Source organism: Chanodichthys erythropterus, chromosome 1 (assembly GCF_024489055.1).
Source record: "Chanodichthys erythropterus isolate Z2021 chromosome 1, ASM2448905v1, whole genome shotgun sequence".
Taxonomy (NCBI): domain Eukaryota; kingdom Metazoa; phylum Chordata; class Actinopteri; order Cypriniformes; family Xenocyprididae; genus Chanodichthys; species Chanodichthys erythropterus.
Genome location: NC_090221.1, coordinates 27,037,573 through 27,063,996, shown reverse-complemented (window position 1 = coordinate 27,063,996; position 26,424 = coordinate 27,037,573). Strand labels below are relative to the sequence as shown.

General features: G+C 36.3%; 1 protein-coding gene across 3 annotated transcripts; it reads right to left on the bottom strand.

Annotated features, from left to right (window-relative positions):
* Positions 1-867: 867 nt before the first annotated feature.
* Positions 868-23,780, bottom strand: zgc:66447 (SLAIN motif-containing protein-like). Of its 3 annotated transcripts, XM_067391145.1 has the most exons (7): positions 23,644-23,780; positions 22,062-22,640; positions 7,957-8,096; positions 6,793-6,828; positions 6,633-6,708; positions 3,124-3,264; positions 868-991 (listed from the first exon to the last, which is right to left on the bottom strand). In XM_067391145.1, the coding sequence occupies exons 2-6, from the start codon at positions 22,634-22,636 to the stop codon at positions 3,219-3,221; spliced, it is 873 nt and encodes a 290-aa protein (XP_067247246.1). In that variant the 5' UTR covers positions 22,637-22,640; positions 23,644-23,780; the 3' UTR covers positions 868-991; positions 3,124-3,218. The 3 variants fall into 3 exon arrangements, with proteins under 3 accessions (XP_067247246.1, XP_067247231.1, XP_067247238.1); XM_067391130.1 differs by lacking the exons at positions 868-991; positions 3,124-3,264 and having other exon boundaries at positions 6,052-6,708; XM_067391137.1 differs by lacking the exons at positions 868-991; positions 3,124-3,264; positions 6,793-6,828 and having other exon boundaries at positions 6,052-6,708.
* Positions 23,781-26,424: the final 2,644 nt, after the last annotated feature.

The window sequence follows — 26,424 nt, the reverse complement described above, 5'->3', positions numbered from 1 at the left end:
TTAACGCTATTAAGAGACCAAGTGTATCACTGAGTTTTGCAAATCAAATCAGTACATACAGTAGATACATAAGTTTACTCAAGTTAAATATGTGCCGGTGTAGTTTATCTTACTGTTGCCTTTAGCTTGCTAAGATGGGGTTTATAAGACACTTAATATTCAGTAATATTATTGATTTGACAGCACTTACATGATTGTATGAGAACAAAACTTGAACTGAATTGATGAATAATGTCTTCTGTAGAGCTGTTTTACAGCAGAATTAGATTTTGTCTCATATTTGATGAAGTTTCCATCATTGATTGTTATTTCCTGTTTATTACTATGAAGTTGCTTTGTGAAGCTGTACTGTATAAAGCACTATATAAATAAAAGTAAACTTGACTTGGCTACTGTAAACCCTTGATGCAATGTGACATTCAGAAAATGATCATTTTTTACAAATATTTCAACTTTTTGGTGCAAAAACATTGCTAACAACGATCTGAAAATGCATTTCATGACCCCTTTAAATGACAATTTTTCATTCTACAACATGGCATCAATGATCCTTAATATCTACGGGGCAAGTGCATCCATAATTTAGTTCATCAATCAGTTATGCTGTACAAGCAATTTGCCTTAAAACTGGAATTCCACCAGGCTTATGTATACCACAAAATGCTGATTTCATATCTGATTAATATACTAAATGTCCTACCCTCACTCTTAGACCCTGGGCCCTGCAGAGAGCGGCGGGACATGCGTGGACGTGGGGCGGCCAGGCGGCTGTACTCGGCCAGTGTGCTGGGAGAGAGACAGCGGGGAGAGCTGTGCGGAGAGGGCGAGTAGCGCTGGAGACGCTGAGGCAGAGAGCAGCATTCATCCTCCTCGTCTTCCTGACTGTAGGAGTCAAACTCCTGATCGCTGTAGGTGCCTCGACGCAGAGACTGCAGGGAGGCAGATGAGCTGCGGCGCGAGGCAGAGGTAGAGGCGTAGTCCTGCCGGAGACCTTAAAAACACAAAGACGTGCAACTGGCTATTATAGTGCAGAAAAAAGCTTGTTTGAAATTGCTGATGGTACGACATCAGTAGTATTATTACAACAAAACAAGCTTGAAAGTCAAAAATTAAAGCTTTGAAGTTGGTATAACAATATGTACTAAAGATTTTGAAATGTATTTGACCATTCAGGTGCATAACTGCTTTACTACAAGGCACAAGTGCTCTTCACAGAACACATGCACACAGAAAGCAGCCGCCTTTCTATTATACAGTGCATCAGTACACCATAATACTGATCCTGTAGCAACACTTTTATTGATCTTTTTGACTGTAGTACTGATATCCTTAGTGCCAAGACACAGGCTGAATGCTCTAAAGGGTATTACAGAAAGACATTTATCTATGGGATTTTAAGCCTAATCAGTTAGGAAAGACAGAGTTTCATTACGTTCTGACAGTGCTATGCTGAGTTCGGTGAATGTAGCTTGCAAGCTGTAGAAGTTGCATTTAATTACAGTATGCCGACTTCTGTACACTCAGAGATGTGTTGTTTTTGACAATCACTGTTTATAATGAAAGACTCACTGAGGTCAATCTCTACTCTCTCTACTCTACATTTCAGGAACTGGTATTAATAATATAAACAGATTTTGATTTTGTTTCAAAATTAACCAATATTTTGTCAAATCACCTGCAGACTACAAACCCATAAGGTTTGTTAAATAACAAAACTTGTGCGCCTTCACTCTCAACTAGGGCTGTCGATTAAGCCGAATAAGTGAGTGTTGTAAAATGCAATCTACTGTTGGTAAACTGTGGGATGTCCTTGATATCAAATGGTTATTAAAAGCACATTAAGCCGCAAAAGTGGTACTGTTCCCTATGCGGCTGTCTGTGTGCGTGCTCCAAGACGAGGCAGAACACGCATAAGAGAAGCATACTTCGAATACGCGCCTAAATAGTCAAATCACCTACACACAAAAATGTCAAAATGCTGTTTTGGCAAGTACTGACATAAACACAGTCGGTTATGTCTTAAGTGACTGTAAACAGTTGAGAAAGAAAACGTGTAAAAGTATATTAAATCCTAATAAATCTGCTGCAGTCATTGTTAATCAAACAACAAAAGACAAAGATAAAATCACTCACTGCTCTTGAATGAATAACTTTTGTAGATGTAATAAGGATTAGTCTATATTTAATACAGCAGTGTTATTTTACATTTAATTACTTTATTTAGTTTCTGTTGTAGGCTATTACTTAGCTGAATACCACTGTTAGTACATCTTCCTGAAAAACCTAAAGCACTGTTTATTTAATTTGTAATTTGTTTTTGTCTGTTATATTTATTTTATGGCTTTGTTTGTAATTCGTTTTTAAAATTATCCCATAATTTACTCACCATCAAGCCATCCTAGGTGTATATTTCTAAGTATGGATATACAGAAGCTTACATAAGATTCTCTTCAGAAGCCCCCCTGGAGCCGTATTGATTACTTTCATGATGGATGGATACACTTTTTTGGGCTTCAAAATCTCAGTTACTATTTACTCCCATTATAAAGCTTGGAAGAGCCAGGATATTTTTTAATATAACTCTAAATTGTGTTTGGCTGAAAGAAGAAAGTCATATACACCTAGGATGGCTTGAGGGTGAGTAAATTATGGGATAATTTTAATTTTGAGGTGAACTAACCCTTTAACCTAGTATTAGTTTTTGCTGAATCGATAATTGTGAAAATCCACTATCTGAAATTACACATCTCATGAAATAAGACTTGAATCATATCTCCCACCAATAATCGTGTCAAATAATCATGATTTCAATATTGACCAAAATAATTGTGATTATGATTTTTGCCATAATCAAGCAGCCCTACCCTCAACTGCTGTGTAAAAGTTACACAACAACAGACTCAAGTCAATCTCTAAAAGTGTTCGCGATACACAAATAACAGTGGTCTACAGTTTGCTTGAACCATAATCAGATCTTGCTGTTGAAGCAATGAGTTTCAAACAAATGAGAATAGAAAGCATTTTCATATCCTACATTTATTTGCATTTTGCATGAATAAATGGTGCACTGTGGTGAGGTGAAAACCCCTCAGGGTCTGGATTTGTCTGGTAAAGCAAACTTACTCTCCTCCTGGAGACGAGCCATTATCTGAACATCAGTCAGATCCTGAAGCTTATAGCCCATGGAGATGGAGTCATCTGAGGTGCTTAATTCACTATCAATAGAAGACTGTGAACTGAGAGCAGAGTGGACACCAGTGTGACCTGTAAACAACCGAGAACATACTCAATTTTAGTGCTACAACAACCAATCAATAACACTGATAATGATAGATAAAAAGAATTGTCAGTGAATTTGATTATCGATTAATCACATTTGCTTGCTGTGCACAGAAAACCTCCGCCAATTACAACACTTTCAAAATGTGAATAATGCATTTCTAGAAAAATACCAAAAGGCACAGAGTCAACTGCTGTGGGAAAAGTGCAGGAACCAAGTTGTGTCCCAAACATAAAGCTTTACATTAAGTTTCAAACTCACAAACATTTACCGCAGCTTGCGCTGTCAGATGCCTGTGTTGTTTAACACATTTGAGAAGTGTTTTCCCCACGGAATAACTTGCATTTGATTGTTATACTCTGTAAAGTAGGAAACCCACGCAAGTATTTTCTATTTTGCATAAAATGCTGAGAGCAAGCAAGTCTTTGGGGCTGTTAACACGACACCGTTTACAACTAAATATGTAAAACTGTCTATTTTACATGGCAACAGTGTTTTGGGGGCCTTAAAACACACTTTTGAAGATGGGTTTCCAAGTTTTTGAGGTAACACTTTACAATGAGGTTCATTAGTTAACATTAGTTAACTACATTAGTTTTTGGTAATGGTAATTTCAACATTTACTAATACATTATTAAAATAAAGAGTTGTATATGTTAACAGTTAATGCACTGTGAAGTAACATGAACAGACTCTGAACAGCTGTATTTTTATTAACGTTAACAAAGAAATACTGTACCAAATGTATTGCTCATTGTCAGTTCATGTTAGTTAATATACTAATGTTAACTAATGAACCTTATTGTAAAGTGTAAACCATTTTTTAAAAATGATACTGTTAACTTCATGTAAACTTGTGAAAATGGTGACATCATGCGCATGCATATCACATGTTCAGTCTATAGGCTTTTGTAGTCTTTCTTTACAAAGTGATGTCGCCAACTACTGGAGTAATACAGCAGATGTGAACGGGGATCGTTTTGACAATGTTGTCTATATACACAATTGTCGTGTAAACGTACCCTGTTAAACTTTACTGAACGAGTGCTAATGCGCATATGTACATCAAAACTGATGGAATGCAATAGAATGGGATTTTGATAGACGTTAAATGTATGTTTAAAATGCTAAATGTAAAACAAGTAATTGTATTTTATGAGAGCAGTAACTATAAAGACACCATTGCATTGGTAAATATGTAAAATAATTATTTCAGATGAGTGAATGTTTAATCTGTGCTTTTTTTATTACAGTCTGCATGTTTTATAATGCAATGCTTATATTTTAACCTTTTTTTTTCACATGATTTATGGCACAGCATACATAGATACATTCAAGGGTTAGTTCACCCAAAAATGAAAATTCTGTCATTTATTACTAACCCTCATGCCATTCCACACCCGTAAGACCTTCATTAATCTTCAGAACACAAATTAAGATATTTTTGGTAAAGGGATAGTTCACCCAAAAATTAAAATTTGATGTTTATCTGCTTACCCCCAGTGCATCCAAGATGTAGGTGACACGAAACGATCGGTTTGTGCGAGAAACCGAACAGTATTTATATAATTTTTTACCTCTAATACACCACTATGTCCAACTTCGTTCAGCTTCCTGTTAGTGAGGTCAAAAAACACGTTGTGATGACGGAAGTGATGTCTCGCCCATATACTTCAATGAGCGCGAGACATCACTTCCGTTGTCAGAGCGCGATCAGACCTCACTAACCGGAAGTTGAACGAAGTTGGACATAGTGGTGTATTAGAGGTAAAAAATTATATAAATACTGTTCGGTTTCTCGCACAAACCGATCGTTTCGTGTCTTAGGACATCAATGTGCCGTCACGAGCCGCAGGGTTTAATTTGGATTTGTCTATGGAAGTTTTTTCGACTCTTATTGTTCAAGTTCCCAATCACTGCTATTATTTGACTGACAGACGGCAGCGGTTGCAGTTAAAAATCATAATTTGCGTTCGACTGAAGAAAAAAAGTCCTCTACATCTTGGATGCACTGGGGGTAAGCAGATAAACATCAAATTTTCATTTTTGGGTGAACTATCCCTTTAAAATCCATTGGCTCCGTGAGGCCTGCATAGGGAGCAATGACATTTCCTCTCTCAAGATCCATAAAGGTACTAAAAACATATCTAAATCAGTTAATGTGAGTACAGTGGTTCAATATTAATATTATAAAGCAACGAGAATATTTTTGGTGCGCCAAAAAAAATAAAATAAAAAATAACGACTTATATATGATGGCCGATTTCAAAACACTGCTTCAGGAAGCTTCGGAGCATTATGAATCAGCTTGTCGAATCGGCTGTTCGGAGCGCCAAAGTCACGTGATTTCAGCAGTTTGGCGGTTTGACACGCGATCTGAATCATGATTCGATACGCTGATTCATAACACTCCGAAGCTTCCTGAAGAAGTGTTTTGAAATCGACCATCACTAAATAAGTCATTATTTTGTTTTTTGTGCACCAAAAATATTCTTGTTGCTTTATAATATTAATATTGAGCCACTGTACTCACATGAACTGATTTAAATATGTTTTTAGTACATTAATGGATCTTGAGAGAGGAAATGTCATTGCTGGCTATGGAGGCCTCACTGAGTCATCGGATTTCAACTAAAATATCTTAATTTGTGTTCTGAAGATTAATGAAGGTCTTATGGGTGTGGAACGACATTAGGGTGAGTAATAAATGACAGAATTTTCATTTTTGGGTGAACTAATCCTTTCATTATGTTTCATAGCTTTCAATTTGCACATTGTTTAGAGGATGACAATGGACAGGATGTTGAATAATGTTTTTAAATACAGAAAATTTAATTTTTAGCCCACTTTGTAGAAAATACCAAGATATGTATTGTATATTGCCATTCAGCCTAAAAAATACTGAGATATTATTTTTGGTCCATATCGCCCAGCCCTAGTACTGAAAGTAAGTCACATGCCTGTAGCAAAGCAAATAAAATAATTTCTGGCTACCAATGAGGTTCATTAAACAGCAGAAACTCATGCAGAGGCAGTTACTCATGACTTTAGTGCACACTGCAGACCAAACAGGTTTTTAAACACACACACAGCTGAAGATTAATTTGAGAGGAATTTGCCAGCCAGAAATGTTTGCCAGACACCTCATGCGTGATATCTGACCTTGTCATGTGCTTTATGTCTACTTAACACAAACAAAGTCATAGCAGCTCTGTCCACACCACTGAATATTTGCATGGGTGTGCATGTTTGAGGTAAGAGGCTGTAAGACGTGGGATGCGCAGTGAACTGGGTTAATGCCATACCTGAGCTGCCAGAGGTTAGTAGTGTTTTGTTAGTTGATTTGAGGTACCCAGCAGAGGAGGATGCTGAGACACCAGCCTCAGCTGTCTGAGATGGGCTACTGTACACGTTCTTCCATCTAGACGCTGCAAAACACAAAAAAAAATCAAATCATTTAACAACCAGTCAAACAACCATATATATAAAAAAAACCCTCATCATTAATTCACCCTCATGTTGTTCAATCCCTCCATGACCTTCTTTTCCTGTGGAAAATAAAACCATACAATGAAAGTCACTGGGGTGCAGTGCTGTTTTGCACCACATTAACTTTTCAAAATTCACTCACTCTTAAAAATATCTCTTTTGTGCTCCACAGAAAAAAAAAAGGAAAAAAAAAGTCAAATAGGTTTGGAGCAACATGAAGGTGAGTAAATGACAATTTTCATTTTTGGGTGAACTCATCTTACATTTGGCATTTAAGGATGCACAAAAGATTTTCAATTTCACAAAACAGTTAACAGTGAGAATTCAACTTCAAAGACTTGTATAAGGATTATATAAAAAGAGACCCTTACATTTCAGGAAAAAAAAAACAAAAAAAAACAAACAAACTGGTTACTATATTTTTGTTCCTGCAGAACATTCAACAATTTAAATACAAAATTTGTATTTTAAGATCTATATTCTAAAACTTTTTTTTGGCATACAGTATAAAGCAGTGGAAGCTGGTGAAAGTGGATTGAAGGCTAAAATGGTCAATTTTTCTTCTGACTGTAACTTTATTAAAATGGTTTTAATTAAATCGGGAATTGAACTTGATGCTAGTTCGGCTAGTAGTTTTTTGCTGTGGTTTCAAAATTGGAAGCAAGAATTGTGAAAGAATAGCGTTATAAGCCTATTTATTAGAATGCAAGGTTACATGAGACAAAAACATTGAAAACAACAACGATTTTATTTTTTTGTGGTGGGGCCAGTAGAAAAAATCCTTAGTGTTGAGCCCTGTGCATATTATAGATCTTATTGTGAACAATTCATCCGTGCTTTGTGTGTAATATTTAATCAAAATGTCAAAACTGTATCTTTCTGTGGCCCTGTTTACACCTAGTATAAGATGCATTTTGGTCAATCCACTATCAACACTTCTGTCCTGATTTCTTTGAGTGGAGGGTCTATGTATAGATAAATGTATGGGTTTTTCAGATCTTTCAATCAAATGGACGAAAAAAGCTAAAGCAATATATATAGGAATGCGAATGGAGACAATGAAAAAAAAAAAAAAAAAAAAACATATACGAAGAGCAGCAGCTTTAGTTTCTGCTCTGATAGCCACAAGACCATGGCTGTTTCTATTATATGTCAAATTATTCACATATCTTGTAAAGTTTCCATACTTTGGTCTAGTCGGTTGATGAGTGTCCGACAGGCGACTTCAGTCTCTGGACTGGGGTGATCGAGAACTTTTCTACACCATTTCAGTGGTGATTCAGGCCCCCGTTCAGTCACAACCTGCTTCTTTGGTGACACGTACAACCTGAAGAGAAGAAAAACAGGATGTTTTGCATTTACAGAACAGCAATAATGTAAGTAAACCTGTAAAATTAGTTTTGGAGAAGAAATTAAAAATTAGTCACAGCACCTGAAAAAAAGCACTTCTGGAGAGCTCTGGTGTGTCTTTATCTATCAGACTATTTTACCAATCATCAAGTCTTACAATGACAGAACTTTCTATCCCATGAAAATGTCACACCAGAGCTTCCTGTTCTTCTACATGATTGTTGTTCAAATGTAAATATAGGGGAAATTTAAACAGTCGTTTCTGTGGGACAGACAGTGTTTACTAGAACAGATGCTTGAAGTTCATTTGTGAAACATCCATCCATCATGAACAGCTCATCAAAATTCTGCACATGCCAATAAATGCTGCTCTGATGGAGCCCATTCTCTTTCTAGACAGACACAAACATTCATTTCTTTTTGAGAGGAGGAATATAACAATGGCAATAAGATTCCCAATCCTTTTTGAAAGCAGAGTTTGGACTGCTGACTCATGTGAAAGGATTGCCAGCAGTCAAAAAATTTACAAGACACTTATGGCGCTTTTCCACTGCGTGGTACGACTTGGCTCGGTTTGGCATGGCTTTGGCACTTTACTTTTGGTTTGCTTTTCCAATGCAGTTTAGTACCGCTTCAAAGAGGGTGGAATTATAAACTGATTGAACAGTCTGCACCTCATCTACTGACTACGATACAGCCATTTTTCAAGTTGCGTGCGACAGTCGTTTAAAGCAAGTTGCGCGAACAAATGATACTGCAGTGGCTGTTACTGACTATTTAAATCTAGTGGGTTTAGTGCCTCGGGTTTCAAATCCAATGACACTAGTAGTGATGATTCTCTCTGACCAATCAGTGATCTGCAAGTGTTTACACGTCACATTTAGTATCGGTACTGCACGCCTGGAACCTCAACCGAGGTGGTACTATTTAAGCGAACCGTACCGTATTGGGCCGTCCCATGCAGCGGAAAACTGCCAATATTTGAATTAAAGGGGACATGACAATCAACTTTTCCTTAATCTTTTGACATATAAGTGGTTTGAACCATTAAAACTAAATGTTGTCTTCATTATAAACAAAGCATTTTTTTTAATTTATTTTCCTTGATCTTTTGACATAAGGGGTCATTGAACTAGTCATTTTTTAGTTGAAGACAGAATTAATTAATATTTAGTCACTTAACAGCTGACACCCGCGGACTAGAGCACGAACGCATAATATTCACTTAGGCTGTCTACACTGGATACAGTATAGAGATTCACTTTCTGACATACTCCACACGCTTGAGTCTGTCAACAACAGGACAAATGGAAGATTAAAGGAACACTCACTTTGATGTGTCGTGTTTAAACTGCTCATTTCTGTACAAAGTTCAGAAGGATTTCAGCATCAGAAACAAGTGGATGGTTTATTTTAATGGCGTACCGGATCGCATTGGAAGATTATATGTTTGTACGGGCACAGTGTAATGAAGAGATCAAAAAAACTTTTTGTTAAAAGATGAAGCAGTCAACTGTATTGGTTTTATATGGATGTTTTCAAAACACACTAATTTACAATAGCAGCAGGCATTGATAGGCATTGTACTTGTAGATACTTGATACAATGACATTAGCCAAGTGGCCATTTACTGACAAGCCTTAAAAGGAGTCGCCACTTAAAAACAGAGAGGACAGAGGGTAAGAATGAGGGATGAAAAAAAAATGTCCACTTTTTTTTGTGAAAAAAAAAAACAAAAAAACTTTGAAGGTTTAGTTCACCCAAAAATGAAAATGATAATTTAATAGTCATTTTAACTGATGATAAAAATAATAATTGATTGTTTAATATTTTATACCGTGAAACCATGATACTTTTTGAGTCTTATCATACTGTTACAACCCTACTCTTTTAAAAAGCATGAGCTTTTAAATTTATAATGAAATTCAAACAATAAATGTGTTGAGAAATGTTCACGTTTCCTCTTTACTGCTAGTTACAGCAGGAATAAAACATGAATGGACATCAGATGGCATGTTGATAGATACAGAACAACTGCCTATGGTTTACCAGTCCTTATATTTACATTAATTACTTTACATTAATCAGATATATGAGAGACAACATTAACAACATGCCAAACAAAATGACACACTGCAGCTTTATGTAACTAGTCCTATTAAAAAAAAAAAAAAAAAAAAAAAAAAACCCTGTTGTAGTCACCATCCAGGTCAAAACAATCCTCTTTTTTCACCATCTACAATGAGCAGTATCACATGAAGCATAAATCCACCAAAAGCTGCTTACAACCTCACCAAAGATACGACCCAATGCTGCTACCAGACATGGCTCTATTAACCTCAAGCAGCAGATATGCACATATGGAGAGGCTAATTGCTGGCCAATGTCAATCCACTGAAGCATTAGTGGCTAGATTATTCTGATGAAAATTAAAGCTGCATTAGAGAGATTAGCTGCTTGTTATTGATTTGTTTTGGGAATTCTCTATTAACTAAAATCAATGCAAAATAAAATACAAGGGATGTACTAAAAAAGAACAGCCTTTAGCCTAATAATTACATTTATGAAAATCGATCTTTTTAGGGGTGCCCCCTAATAGCCGATTAAACATTAGTCGTCGAGAAGAGGCTTAGTCAACCAAATATTTATTAATTGGTTAGTTGCAGAAAAGAACTCCACAGGAAGGGGCAAAGTCTGTGGCAGATCACTAAAACGGCTGGTCCATGTGGTAATTATGTCTGGCAGGAAATCCAAATGTTCGCCTATCATTCATCGATCTCAAACATAATTGAAACAAGCAAGTAGTAGCTTAACGTTAGCCACTTCACATGGCCGCTCGCTCTAACGTTAACCTAGATAAATGTGTGCTATTATTAGCCACATATCTAATTCATGCATAGTGTGGAAGCTAAATTAGTACCTTGCTTTACTGCATGACATGTTTAACTAACGTGCATTTTTTCTCTATAGGCCAGGGATGCAAACACATCAGGGTGAAAAAGGTGAGAAAGATGCGAGACATCCCAGGCGGGTCAAGCCATAAAAAATAACATTCCAAAAATTGCAGGTGCAGTAAAATAATTGAATCTCCCTACTTTTAATGGAGACTACTGTGTTGAGCTTCAGGATGAAGTTTCATTTGCTGCAGTTTTTCGCATCAGCTTGCTGAAGAGATACTGAGCTACTCGAAACACATGAAGTGACCAGCATTAATGAAGTTTGCACATGCATCACGGTCATTGTGATGTGTGTGGAATGTTTAATAGGACTTTATATACTTAGTTTAATATCTCCTAAATTTATACAATTACCTTTGTTTTTTGTTTTTTCTCAAAACTAAGTGGAACAAAAGCAGAACAAGCTGTAATCTGTCAATCAGTAACTTTTGTGTGTGCAGCACTCGCGCTTTCAGAGCTGTGCGCGTTCATTGTCTTGCGTGGTGGATTAAATCTCTCACTTTATATCAAGTTTAGCTACCAACTTAATAAAACACGCTGTGTTACTATGATGAATGATTAACTTAAAATGTATTTCTGCATGCAGGTATACTCTATCTGAATTAAATACATACACATCTCTCACTTTGGCTCACGTGTCATAGGTTGCTGTTGCTGGTTTAGGCTAATAAGGAAATGTAATTTTCCCTAAGAATAATTTTTGCTTTAAAGAAATCCTTATTTGTGCGTCGGCTGCAGATATCTAAATTAGAGAAAATCATAGGTACTGGTGGGTGGATGATTTGTTTTTAACAGCAGGTTAAAACAATGCATCTCTTGTCATCTCCACTATACTGTGGAGATGACAAGTCAGTATTATCAACTTCAACCTTGTAGCCAACATTTTACATATAATATTCTTTCTCAACACAAACTCAAATCATTTTCCAATGCCACCACCCAATTTAAATAATTAACTTAATACCATTAAAATGTGTGACTAATCGACTAATGGCTTAAATGAACGACTACTATCAACTAGAAAAATTTTTAGTCAGGGGAATCCTTCGATCTTTTTTTCCCATATTTATTTCCACAAAAACTGAACATAATATCTGATTAACATTCATCTTATTACTAGTCTTCTCCACTAGATGTCAACCTCTTATTTACCTTGCGCGATGTAGCCTGTCATTCATTCAGCACTTAATATAGCAGATGCAGGTGCACCTTTCAGTGCAAATGGCATTTCGGAATTTATAAACTTTCTGGTCACAAGAGTTATCATTTTCAAATTGCACGTTTTAAAGTCTTGTCCGTTTAAACAGTCTAGTGCAAGAAGATACGAAAGAAAACTCAATTCGGTACTCGCACGCTGTACGAGAAGTTTTCTGTGAGCACGTATGCGAATTAAGCGCCCAGAGAGCCACATGCGAATACTAAATTGAGTTCTTTCATATCTTCTTGTGCTTGAATGGACAAATTTACACAAAATTCTGTCAGAATGCCCGTTTTGGTGAGTATCCCACAGTCATCATTTGGCTTTATTATTGTTAGCCGTTTATTTTAGAAACTGTTTTATAAATATTATTTTAGAAATATTTTCCCCACATTTGCATCCAAAATAGGGCTGGGCGGTATATCAAGTTTGAACGATATATCAATATATATCTATATACAATATAGGATGAGGCAATACCGTTTATATCGATATACAGTAGTTTGATCCTATGAGCACATCTGAAAAATAGCAGAGGACACACAGACTGACGCAGTGAGCTGCTGCGGGGAAAGTGCATAATCCAATTGGTCCTAAACATGAGTCATGCTTTATATAAAGGGCTTCAAAACTTGTAAGATATAGACAGTTTCATGTGGCTTGCCCCATCAGATGCTCTGACAGATACATGCGCTGACAGATTGTGCTGTTTGAGATGTGGCGTTTTCATCAGTGCATAACTTACATTTCACAGGTATATTCTCTTTCTCTAAATGTTAGAAACTCTTGCAAATATTTCCATTTTGTTGTCAGGAGTGGACGAGCCGTGTTACAATTTTAACCCTTTTTTCTTTTATTCATAATGTGTAACATAGCCTACATGGTTACATTCACTATATTTGTTTTCATAGCCAATATGAACATTGTTTGTAGGACAACACTAAGCAGTATGTGATTTTTTTTTTTAACAAATAAATAAATAAATAAATAAATAAATACAGAAAAAAAGAAAATTTGACTTTTTTTGGTGTCCAAATAATAATAATAATAAATAAAAAAAAAAAAAAAAATAAAAAATAAAGAGTAGAAAATAGGGTTATATAATGTACATTGCCATTCAGCCAAGAAATACTGAAATATTCCTATCACCCAGCCCTAATGCAAAACCACCTCTTGCAGTAATCCTTCCTCACTGACATGCAGGCTGTGTATTTAGTTATTGGCTTAGTTATTGGCGGAAGGCGTAGAACTTTGTGTAAGTGATTTGAACAGCGAGAGGCGTTACACTTTCTTCTTAAGTTGAACACGGAAGGCGGTCTGGTGGAAGCTAGATATTTTAATTTATAACTTGTAAAATATGGATATTTTTCTTACACAAATGCATCACTTTGCTTCAGAAGGCCTTGATTAACCCCCCAGAGCTGTGTGGAGTATGTTTATAATGGATGGAAGCACTTTCTTCAGCTTCATACTCGTTGGTCCCAATCACTGCCATTATAAAGCTTGGATGCGTCAGGATATTTATTAACATAACTCTGATTGTGTTCATCAGAAAGAAGAGGAGCCAGAAGATCAATAAGATCATTCACCAATGCATCACTTGTACACATTCTGAATGACAGTAGTCGCAAAATATCTCACAATAAATGACATTGTTACCTCATTTTGTTCCAAACTCCTAAGACTTCAAATCACAAATCAAGAAATTTTTAATGAGAGTTTAATCCAAGTTTTGTAAGGAGATATCATCGTTTTATATGATAGATTTAATTTAGGCATTTATTCACATAAAAACACACATACATACACATAAAAACACAAAGTGGGCGTTTCATGAGAACCAATGAGGTTTGTTCTAATGTGTGACACGTTTGAGCTTCTGTGTTTAGCATGTGATTGGCACTATGTATGTGTTTTAATTGTTTATGTAAATAAATGCCTAAATTACATCTGTTCATCATAAAGCAGTCATATCTCCTTATAAAACTTTGATAAACCACTTGCTTAATATGGAATTGTTTTACGCTGCCTTTATGACTTTTTTTGGATCTTCTAAGTTCAGGTTACCTGGGGCCTGTACCATGATGGTAGTTGAACAAACTCAGGGTTATAGTTTGTCATAAGCTGACCAAACCACATCACTCCAATCTGGCTTTGTTGGTACCATGATGCTGATCATCAGCTTTCTCTGTTCTATTGGTTCAAATAAAGTATCAAAAGCAAATAATCATATGGTTTTATTAAACAACACTTAAAATACATAATATAATACACATAATATAAACATCAACTCATGTACATTGCGTATTATAACAAATGCCTGCAGAGGGCACCAACGGCCTGGGGGGCAATTCCAGAAAGCACGGTTAACTTATCGTAACGTATAACCTGAACTCTCAGTTGATTAACCCAAACCTTGCTTACTCGAGGTATCCTGGTTCCAAAAACCTATTTGGTGGTTGTGCAATCACTTTTTAAACTTTTAATTTAATAAGTAATCTTTATTCACTGAGAAGAATTATATTGTTTGTTTGATGCTAATTATTGAATAAGATTATATATTTTATTATCGAAATTATAGTATAGATAATGTCTTGCTATTAAAAGGGGGAATAAAGCAGTTACCACTTCATAATAATGCTTTATAATATAAAGCACTATTGTGATTACCACTATTGTGTTAACTAGCCCTGGAACAGAACCTGCTACGGAACAGGATATGTTCAGAGAGTAAATTGCTATGGCTACTTGCATACCCTGAAAGTTACCTCCGTTTTTGGAACCAAAAGTTGAGGTTATCCGTTAGCTTACTCTTAAACATACCCAGGTCTGTCACATAACCTGCTTTCTGGAATACCTCCCTGGTGATTGTTGTTGTTACACTTTACAGCAGATCAAATCCTTGTTTAATATTGGTCAAACAACATTTAAATCAAATGTCCAATTATTCTTTAATATTTGGCCACTTCATTATGATAGAAATGCTACCGTGAGGGTTTAAACTTTTATTTTGAAATTGCGATAAACAACAGTTTGCAAATTTAGAAACATTTGTGGCAAGGGGGGCGTAGTTCAGCGAAGTCTGCAGCGGGAGAGAGAGTCGGGAGACAAGCGGTGAGTGAGTGGTTCGCTGACCCCTGGGCACGCCACCATATGGTCCTCCGCGAGGTGGATGGCTGAGCCAAGCGACGTGGATCGAGTGGTACTGGAGCAATTCATCACTCGGCTTCCGAGGAAAACAGCCGAGTGGGTCCAGTGCCACCGCCCCACGTCGCAGGACTCGGCCATCCACCTCGCGGAGGACCATATGGTGGCGTGCCCAGGGGTCGGCGAACCACTCACTCACCACTTGTCTCCCGACTCTCTCTCCCGCTGCAGACTTCGCTGAACCACACCCCCCTCACCACAATATTGATCTATTCTCCTGAGTTGGCGTAGGTTTATGAGTGATTTTCGTTATATATGGTGAAATGGCGTATGTTGCATTACACTGATAAGCCACGCAATATCGCGTTCAATATCGATATGAATCGCCGTCGATATTGAATGCGATATTGCGTGGCTTATCAGTGAACTACGGCTCTGTCTATTAAATGCCGCTTCATTTGAAAGCAGGTGATGCCGATTTAGCGGTAATCAGGGAACCGGCTTTACTGACGAAATGCGCGTGACAAAAGCATCCGATATATCGCCCAGCCCTAATTCCCATATGAACATTATAAGCAACCCAAACATACAGAGATGAAGTTTGTTAACTGAGCACTCCACGCACGTAAATGACATTTCATTTCAGTTCATTTTGAAACCTGCTACACAAATACAAATTGAATCTCAGACTTTGTAATTTCACAATAGCACTATGCATTTATCGCGTTTGTCTGAGCGCTCTGAGCCTCAAGTGATGGAGGAAAAGAGACACAGTGACCGCAACTTCCAATTTTATTACATATATTTTGTAATGATTTTGGGTAACACTTTACAATAAGGTTCATTAGTTAAACATTAGTTAATGTATTAACAAACATGAACTAACCATGAGCAACACATTTGTTACTGTATTTACTAATCTTTGTTAACATTAGTTAATGAAAATACAGTTGTTCATTGTTTGTTCAAGTTAGTTCACAGTGTATTAACTAATGTTAACAAGATTTTAGTTTTAACATTAACAAAGATTACTAAATGCTGTAGAAGTGCAGTTCATTATTAGTTCATGTTAACTAATGAACCTTATTGTAAAGTGTTACCTGATTTTGTTCTCTTGAACACATGGGATAGAAACAGCTAATAAAAATATATTAATTTGTGTGTTGAAGATGAAGCAAAGTCTTATGGGTTCGAGGGTGAGTAAATTATCATTTTGGGTGTCATCTTAAAGGCCATTGTTCACTTTTTAGGATAGGCTCTTTTAACCCTTTAAGCCCTGAAGGCATCTTAGAATTGCTTTTTTTGTTGCTGTTGCTATAGTTTTTTTGAGTGATATACACAAAAGTAAAGACTCATAACTCCAAAACTATAGCAAGGAGTGTAAAAAAGGTAGGTTTGGTACATTTGGACATTATTGTGCAGAGGAAATGCTGATAAAAAAAAAAAAAAAAGTGTGCTCAAGGGAAATTTTACATATCTTATTTGACATGCAATAACTCAGGAAGGAAATAATGTAGCAATTAAAAAATAAATAAAAAAAATTGTGTGTGTTGCATGCACATGTGAGCTGCAACAAGATCTAATTTTGTGGTGATAGCATAAAAAGTAATCAAAAGTTACAGCATTTGGAACCAAGGTAGCCTTTTTGTTTAGCCCTTGACACCTCAAAGGCATTCTTAAAATGGTTGTTCCTCCGTGAAGATCTTGTGATCAATGCAATGGATTATGTTGATTTTGGACCATTTCAATAGTAATCCAAATCCACTGTAAATAAATGATGAGCCATTTTCTACAATCTGTGCATGTTTCATGAAGTTGCAACTTGCAAGCGTAAAAGCCACATGGATGCTACATTTGATTTTACTTAGCTACATGTGCGTCTGTGGAGCTTTATGTGTTATAACTCCAGGATAGAATATCTTTAGATCTAAGTGACGGATTACGACTCTTTGTAATCGTGAGAATCTGCTGTAAATAATGATGTACCATTTTCCACGTTCGGAGCATGTGTTCACAAATTCTTGATGTTACAAGCGAAAACAGGACAAACGCTGCATCCGTATATTTTTTACATATGGGTCTGGGGGGGCTTCATGAACAAAAACTCGCTTTAGTCAGAGCCCAAAATAATTATGCTTGTTGTACTCTACTCCATGAGACCTTTTAAATGACATATGAAACATGACTATCTGAGCTGTATGATTTGTTTTGTAATGTGTTTGACATATTACAGTACATAGTACAACAAAATATTTTATAAATTACGAAAACTTTTTTTAATTAGCAAATAACTCAACACTACTTTGGAGTTAATCAAATTGCATTGTAAAGTTCAGACTCTAAGCTTTCAAATGACACCTATTTTGTGATCAAGGCAGTAGTTTTGAAAGATATGATTATTAATTTTTTTGTAGTTAGTTGGTGCCTGTCGGTGGTACACTCCATTTTAGAGAGACTACTCAGAGTCAGCAATTGTTAAAGGATTACTCCACTTTCAAATGAAAATTACCCCAAGCTTTACTCACCCTCAAGCCATCCTAGGTGTATACGACTTTATTTTTCCTGACAAAGACAATCGGAGAAATATTAATAAATATCCTGACGCAGAGCTTTATAATGGCAGTATGCATTACAAAACAAGTATGAGCTGAAGAAAGTGTCTCCATCCACATTTATCCATCATAAACATATTCCACATGGCTCCGGAGGGATAATAAAGGCCTTCTGAAGCGAAGCAATGCGTTTGTGTAAAACAAAATATCGATAACAAGTTATGAAGTTAAATATCCAGCTTCTGCCAGACCGCCTTCCATATTCTTCAAAAAGCTTACGCTGTATGTCCTATGCCTTCCCTATTCAACTTATGGAACTGACACGACGCCAGTTCCGTTTTTTCCATAATACGAATGCAGAATGTGGTTTGGTGGAAGCTGGATATATTACTACCTAACTTGTTGAAAATGGATTTTTTTTTTTTTTTTTTTTTTTTTTTTTTACACACAAACGCATCGTTTCGCTGTTTATGATGGATAAATGTGGATGGAGACACCTTCTTCAGCTCAAACTCGTTTGGTAATGCGTACTGCCATTATAAAGCTCAGATGCTTTAGGATATGTATTAATATTTCGATTCTGAGCTTAGCTTTTAACAGTAGATGGCACTACTATACATGCTTTAGAAACACTCGTACACTGCCTGCTTCCAGTTCCTTTACACACACCACTTAAACCTAAAACAACCATTCATAAAGTTCAAAAAGGTTGAAGCAAATTACAAATCTCGCATCGTAAAAGCATTCTGAGCTTAGGCTCAGAATGCTTTGAATACATGACTCAACCAAATGTATGAGCGCTGTCCAGCAGTCTACTTCGTAAGCGGGTAAAAACTAGAATCGATGCATCGTCCCAGCCCTATTAGATGCATTAAAAAGCTGAGTTTCTAAGTTTTAAACGGATATGTATTTTGTGTTATTCCTGTCATTTTTTTCACGGGGGGAAATTGGAATGGGGGGGGGGGGGGGGGGGGGTGTACCGCCGGCGGTACACTGTGGATTTACAGGGTTAAAGGGTTAGTTCACCCAAAAATGAAAATTCTGGCATTTATTACTTACCCTCATGCCGTTCCACAACCGTAAGACCTTCGTTAATCTACGGAACACAAATTAAGATATTTTAGTTGAAATCCCATGGCTCAGAGAGGCCTTCATAGGGAGCAATGACATTTCCTCTCTCAAGATCCATTAATGTACTAAAAACATATTTAAATCAGTTCATGTGAGTACAGTGGTTCAATATTAATATTATAAAAGCGACGAGAGAATTTTTGAAGTGCCAGAAAAAAACAAAGTAACGACTTATTTAGTGATGGTCGATTTCAAAACACTGCTTCAGGAAGATTCGGAGCGTTATGAATCAGTGTATCGAATCTGCTGTTCAGAGCACCAAAGTCACGTGATTTCAGCTGTTGGCAGTTTGACACGCGATCTGAATCATGATTCGATACACTGATTTATTATGCTTCATGAAGCAGTGTTTTGAAATCGGCCATCACTAAATAAGTGGTTATTTTGTTTTTTTGGCGCACCAAAAATATATTCTCGTCGCTTTATAATAACATTGAGCCACTGTACTCACATGAACTGATTTAAATATGCTTTTAGTACCTTTATGGATCTGGAGAGAGGAAATGTCATTGCTCCCTATGGAGGCCTCACTGAGCCATTGGATTTCAACTAAAATATCTTAATTTGTGTTCCGAAGATTACCGAAGGTCTTACGGGTGTGGAACGGCATGAGGGCAAGTAATAAATGAATTTTCATTTTTGGGTGAACTAACCCTTTAAACTGATCCAGTAAAGAGCCACCTGGCAGCAACACCTTACTAATATTGCATACAACAACCTAGCAACCACTCACCAAACCCTAGCATCGTGGTGATGAGTTTTATATGAGCGAGCAAATGCCAGCCTTACATTTTTCAAAGAAAAAGTATAGCACATATTCAGTGCTACATGACATTATAATAAAAAGTCACTTTATTTTAAGGTGTGCTTGTTACAGCGCAATTATACATTTAATTACATAGTAATATGAATTAAAGGGTTAGTTCACCCAAAAAGGAAAATTCTTCTGTCATCAATTACTTACCCTCATGTCGTTCCACACCCTTAAGACCTTCATTCATCTTCAGAACACAAATTAAGATATTTTTCATGAAATCTGAGAGTTCTATGACTCCTCAATAGACAGCAATTTAACAACCACTGTCAAGGTCCAGAAAGGTACTAAAGACATTGTTAAAATAGCCCACGTCACTGCAGTGGTTCAACCTTAATTTTATGAAGCAAGGAGAATACTTTTTGTGCACAAAAACTACACAAAAATAAAGACTTTATTCAACAATATCTTCTCTTTTGTGTCATTCTCTTATGCTGTTTACGTCCCGCATTTTCAGGCTCATTATTGGCCGGCTTCTGCGTCAGCATCATATGCGCGTGTCGTGCTGCTCACGTGTACAGCTTTGGCCAAGCTTTGCTGAATAAAGTCGTTATTTTTGTTTTGTTTTGTTGTGCAAAAAAGTATTCTTGATGCTTTATAAAATTAAGGTTGAACCATTGCAGTGACGTTGACTGTTTTAACGATGTCTTTAGTACCTTTCTGGACCTTGACAGTGGTTGTTAAAGTGCTGTCTATTGAGGAGTCATATAGCTCTCAGACGTCATCAAAAATATCTTAATTTGTGTTCTGAAGATGAACGAAGGTCTTAAGGGTGTGGACCAACATGAGGGTGAGTAATTAATGACAGAATTTTCTTTTTTTGGTGAACTAACCCTTTAACAACATGTAGCTACTTACTGCTGTTTTTGGAGATCTAGCTTCTTGCAAAGTTCAGCTCCAACCCTGATCAAACAACATAACCAGCTAATTAAGATCTCCAGGAGCACTTGATAATTGTGTTAGATCAAGTTTGGAACTGAACTCTGCAGGTAGGTAGATCTCCAGGAACAGGATTGGGCTCCACTGCTTTAGGGTTAAGGTTTGGTTTAGGGTTAGTTTCAAGTAATTATGCATAATTTATAATCATTACAATAGTAAATACTAGGGATGTAACAGTTCTTGGTTTAAAAAAAAACAAAAACAACCCTACTATTCTCCACATGGTTCGACACGCACTTACTCGGTTCAACTCATATCTGATGACGCATGTACGCATCTATAATATGGTTTGTTGAAATTAAATAAAACAGACATAGTTAAGCTAATGTATGTTTCTGTCAATATGCATTGCGAGTGCCGTATATGCCATATGATCAGTCATTTACGCCGCCATCACCCAGGTGTTGATAGCATGCGAGCGCAGGTTAGAACTGAATAGCACACGTTGCTATCTGTGTTTAAACTAAGCTCATTTAAGCCTTGCCAATTTAAACATTCGAGCACAAGCAAAAGAGAACTCGCATGCGCGTGTTTGGAGAAGATTTGTGCACTCATCCGAAGCGTGCAGCGCACAAATATTGTGTTCTTTTTCAAGTTTTGCACTTGAACGGACAAATTCACACAAAAATTATGTCAACATGCTGTCTTGGTGAGTATCCTAGCAAACATAATAGGTTATGTCTTAAATTAACTTAAACACTTGAGAAAGAATGCATGTGTTCAGCATCAGTGTACTGAATCCGTGCATTATGACTTAAAGTGACAGCAGCCTAATATTCCTGCTGTCTGTATGTTAATCAATAAACAAATCAATAAATCAAAAACAAAAAAGACAAGGAAATCACTCATTATTTAAATTATACAGTGAAGATTAAATGCAATGTTGTTTTACATTTGATTAGCTACTGTATTCAAATTATGTACCTGTAAACTAAGATACATGAAAAACCTGAAAAGCATTTTATTTTATTTGTATCTTTGCTCTTCTGTATTTGTGCTGTTGCTTGTAGTTTATGTTCTTATTTTCTTTATTTTTATTTAACAGTAGTACTTTTTTACCTGAACATAGCACATAATGAACCATACTGAAACCGTGACGTGACCCTAAAACCGTGATAAAAACTGAACCATGAGTCATTTGAACCATTGCACCCCTAGTAAATACTGTAAAATAAAAGTGTTACCGAAAGATCAATAGACCCACCAGCTGTCTTCATCCTCGGCCTGAGCACACGTCTCCAAGTCAAGTACATCCACCTCGTCCAAGGCGGACTGGTCCATACCCGCATGACCTGCTCCCAGTGTCTCTGAATCACAGACGTCTGGAGACAGACTCGTGACAAAGCATGCCAGTGTTTGTTTGGAGCCAGAAGCACACGGTAAACTCAAGAACCCATCCTGCTGCACTTCATCCTCTGCCCTGCAGGCATCAGGCAGTGGAGACATGTCCTCACTGCTACTGCTGCCCACTGGAGGTGACAGCACCAGGTTCCCAGCATCCTCTGCTCTGGGAGAAGTGTCCATGACCTCGTGCAGGCTATTAATGTTACTTCCTGTAGTGAGGTTGCTATTGCCCCCCAGCACTAGTTTGCTGCCCCTGTTGCGCAGGGCTTGATTTTGGACCTCCAGACGTCGCACCAGCTCCTGAAGCTTACGGACCTCCTCGAGCTCCACTGTGGTCAGATTCGGACCAAACTCTGGCTCAGAACTGGACATCGTGCCGTCTGCGTCACCATTATCGGCTGGCTGAATGACACTTCCACCATCAGGGACGACCATTCTCCTACAGAGTTAATGTAACAACGTGTGAACAACAATGATACAAACAAACAAAAAAATGATAAAACACATCATAGAAAAACAGCAAAATTCATCAACATATTTAGCTGCATTTCACAAAGCTTTTTTACGGTTTTACTTTTATAGTTCAATTTATTTACATACACAAATGCATTTACATACAGGTGCCTCCTGTTAGGCAGTTTGTTAGAAGTTAACGTGTTTTATAAGTAACCTATAATAGAAATATTAGCTAGTTAATCACGTAAAAATATTATTTAACAGAATTAAAACAAAATGCAACTTGTTATTTTATAATATTATTCGTTTTATTATTCGACACTAAAACACAGGGGGTTCTATGTTTGCAGTATGATCAAAATCAAACCTTGTGTTTCACATCTTTTAACAAACGAACACGTGAGTGTACTTTACGCGCATAATACGTTCCCCATAACGCTTTGTAAACATAGTTTTAGCCGGTGCTCACTTAAATATTTTTTACCAACATTACTATTATTAGAAATGAAATTGCACACGATTACTTAATAGTAAATATAACGATTATTTAGTGTATAGATGTTATTGTAGAGATGTTCAAGAAAGCAAAGGTTAAATCTAGATCCGTTACACTTACGAGCTCTTTAAACTAGAAGGTTAATACTGCCATATAAAGTAACAGCTATGTTATACAATATACATATTTGGTTAATAAGATGTTCAAAACAACAACAACAAAAAATGGCACACAAGTTAGCAAAACAAATAAACAAACCAGCAAACAAATGAGGTTTATTCAAACTAACAATGATATACATATAGAAAGAATTTAAAAGAACGTGAAATATTCTGTAAAGATTAAACAATACTTATATAATTAGCGAAAATGTGTTTAATAATCACAGAAATGTTGAAGTAGTTATTTGCATGAGCATTAAGCTAATGTTTGACTAGTAGCGTGTAAGCTGAGCTACTGTTTCCAATTAACTTATTAATAATCAACATACCTCTCCTTCGCCCCAGTTTCTGCAACTATCCGATTTAATGTTTCAATATTTAAAAACAAAAAAGTAGATTTAAATAAGTAACCCGCCGGTTTCTCGCTGTTATGCTGCAGACACTGTATTTTGTCTGTGTGGAGCTAGTTAGCTCGTTTGCTATCGACCTAAGGTGATGGACACCAGTTGAACCAATCGAATTAGAGGTCCCGCCCACTGCAGTAAGACACGAGCCATATTTGGAAGTGTAGCTCCGCCTGCTGGAGATTTGTGGAAGGTGATGGAGAGTCTGCAATAACAGGGTCTGTCCGGCAGATGGAGGCACGATAAAAAAAATAAAAAAAAAAAGTCCACTGCAGCTTTGTTTGTGTCGAAATAAATGTTTTTGTTCATAATAAAATGCTAGTGCACAAGTTCCTGAACACTGCATACTGTCTAGTGATTACTTTTGTTATAGAATGTAAAACAGCACAGCGATTATGCAACATTAAACTCCAAACAAAAGTGTTCTATATTTTTGTTATTTGACCTTACCCAGTTATCTTGCAAGTTATCATTTTTGGCAGGCATAAACATGTTTTAACTAGAAGTTGAGTATATAGCATTGTGGGACACCATGCATTGTCCTAGTTGTATAGGCACATTATGACAAATGTAGCAGATCATCTGGGTATTCTAAGCATACAGAATATTATATATATATATATATATATATATATATATATATATATATATATATATATATATTATATATATATATATATATTTTTTTTTTTTTTTTTTTTTATTGAACTGAGACCCATAGAATGGGTATTATAGGTATAAAAAGAACTTCATTTAAAGGACCTGGAACCTGCATAATGATGAATCCCTGTAACATGCATATTTTATTGCCTTATTGGAAGTATTAATTTATTTCTTTATTTATTAACCCTATAAAGCCTAACTAATAAAATAATAGTCGATAAAAAAAAAACTTTTTTTAATGGAACAGTTTGTTGAAACTTTAGACAAAATATTTATTTAAAAATAAAATCTTTTAAAAAAGAGTGCATATGGCTATGTGTTTTTGTTGAATAATGTTTAATACATGAGAATACGGATTTCACATTCAGGAAGAAAAAACACTTCAGTTATATTCAGAGGCCCAAACAGAGTAAAAATATGCAAATACTTTGGTGCAGGTTATGGCGAAAAAGTAAGATGAAATTCTGATCTTTATGACAGTATAGCAGACTACTAACATGAAATGCATAAACATATCAGTTGTCGCTCAATATCTGCCAATAATAATACAATAAGGTTCATTAGTTAACATTAGTTGACTACATTAGTTAAAAAGAACTAATAATGAACTGCACTTCTACAGCATTTATTAATCTTTGTTCATGTTAATTTCAACATTTACTAATACATTATTAAAATCTTGTTAACATTAGTTAATACACTGTGAACTAACATGAACAATGAACTGTATTTCCATTTTTACTAAAAGGCCTTTTATTTGAAAAAAAAAAAAGATTAAAAAAAAATACCAGACAACAGAAGGCATGTAGTAGATAAGAACAACAGGTTCTTCAGCAATGTTTTGATCATGTTGATAATTCAGATGCCTTTTAATTTGCATTTCAAATTTGACAGACTTTCAAACATGCTATATTGTAATTCTATAACAGGTATGGACATCCAGCACAAAATCAGAATGAACTTCCAAGCTTCACCTGCACTGTAACAGCTTCCTAATTTTGGCCATTCATTACACATGTACTGTATACAGAGTGAAAGTCATGGGGTGATATATGTGTCTTGAAGTGTGTATTGTTGGCTGAATACATACTCATATCAATAGAGGGTATGCACTGATGTCACTTTCCCATCGGAACAAGCCCCTTCAACTGGACTGAGTGGCAAAAGAGCCTGCTGCATGACTGAATTTAATAGGGGAAACTGTGAAAATACAAGTAAAACAAACGATTAAACTAAAGATTGGACTCAATAGTGTTCCTGTTACAGCTTATATCGTATTCCATGGATATTGAAATGCAGAATCGTGTTTCCAGACATTTATATGTGCCCAATTATGCAGAATATAAGATGGTAAATATTTAATTAATGAGTTGTCATAACAATATACAACAATACAATATATAGGGTATGATTTTATCCCAAAATTCAACATACAAAATGATAACTGCAAATTCACGTTTCTCTGCCTGGAGTCCAGTTGTTTCTGTGAATTGCAGCAATTCATTTGCTCCTGTTTTCTTTAGCTTTTGGCAGGCTATAAAATATTCCTCAGATTTCGTGTCAAATCTATTTATACAGTCAGTTGCAAAGCTCTTTCCCATTTTGAATGTGTTTTGTGTACTCTCAGCGCTGAAAACCAATGCTGCCACTCTGTGCATATACACACAGTCATTCTGGCCGACGGTGACGTCGTGTGCATACCTTCTATACAAGTTTTTCCATCAGATGTTACATAATCTTGATTGTGTTTCAAATTCCTCTGATTTTGTGCATAATGGTAATATGCATTAAAAATAAAACCAATTTTTCCAATGTCTCCATTAACACTCTTTTTGATCATTTGCAAGCTTTATTTAAAGTAAGAGTGGTCGTACAGGCAGGGTCAAAGCAGGGGCAAAAAGGAACAGCAAGGGCTAGGCAGAATCGTGGTCAGGATACAGGCAGTAGATCAGGGCAGGCAGATATCGTTCACAGTCCAGATAACAATAAACAGTCCAAAGGCAGAAGGCAGAGAATCATAAACCGGAACAATAACAGACAGGC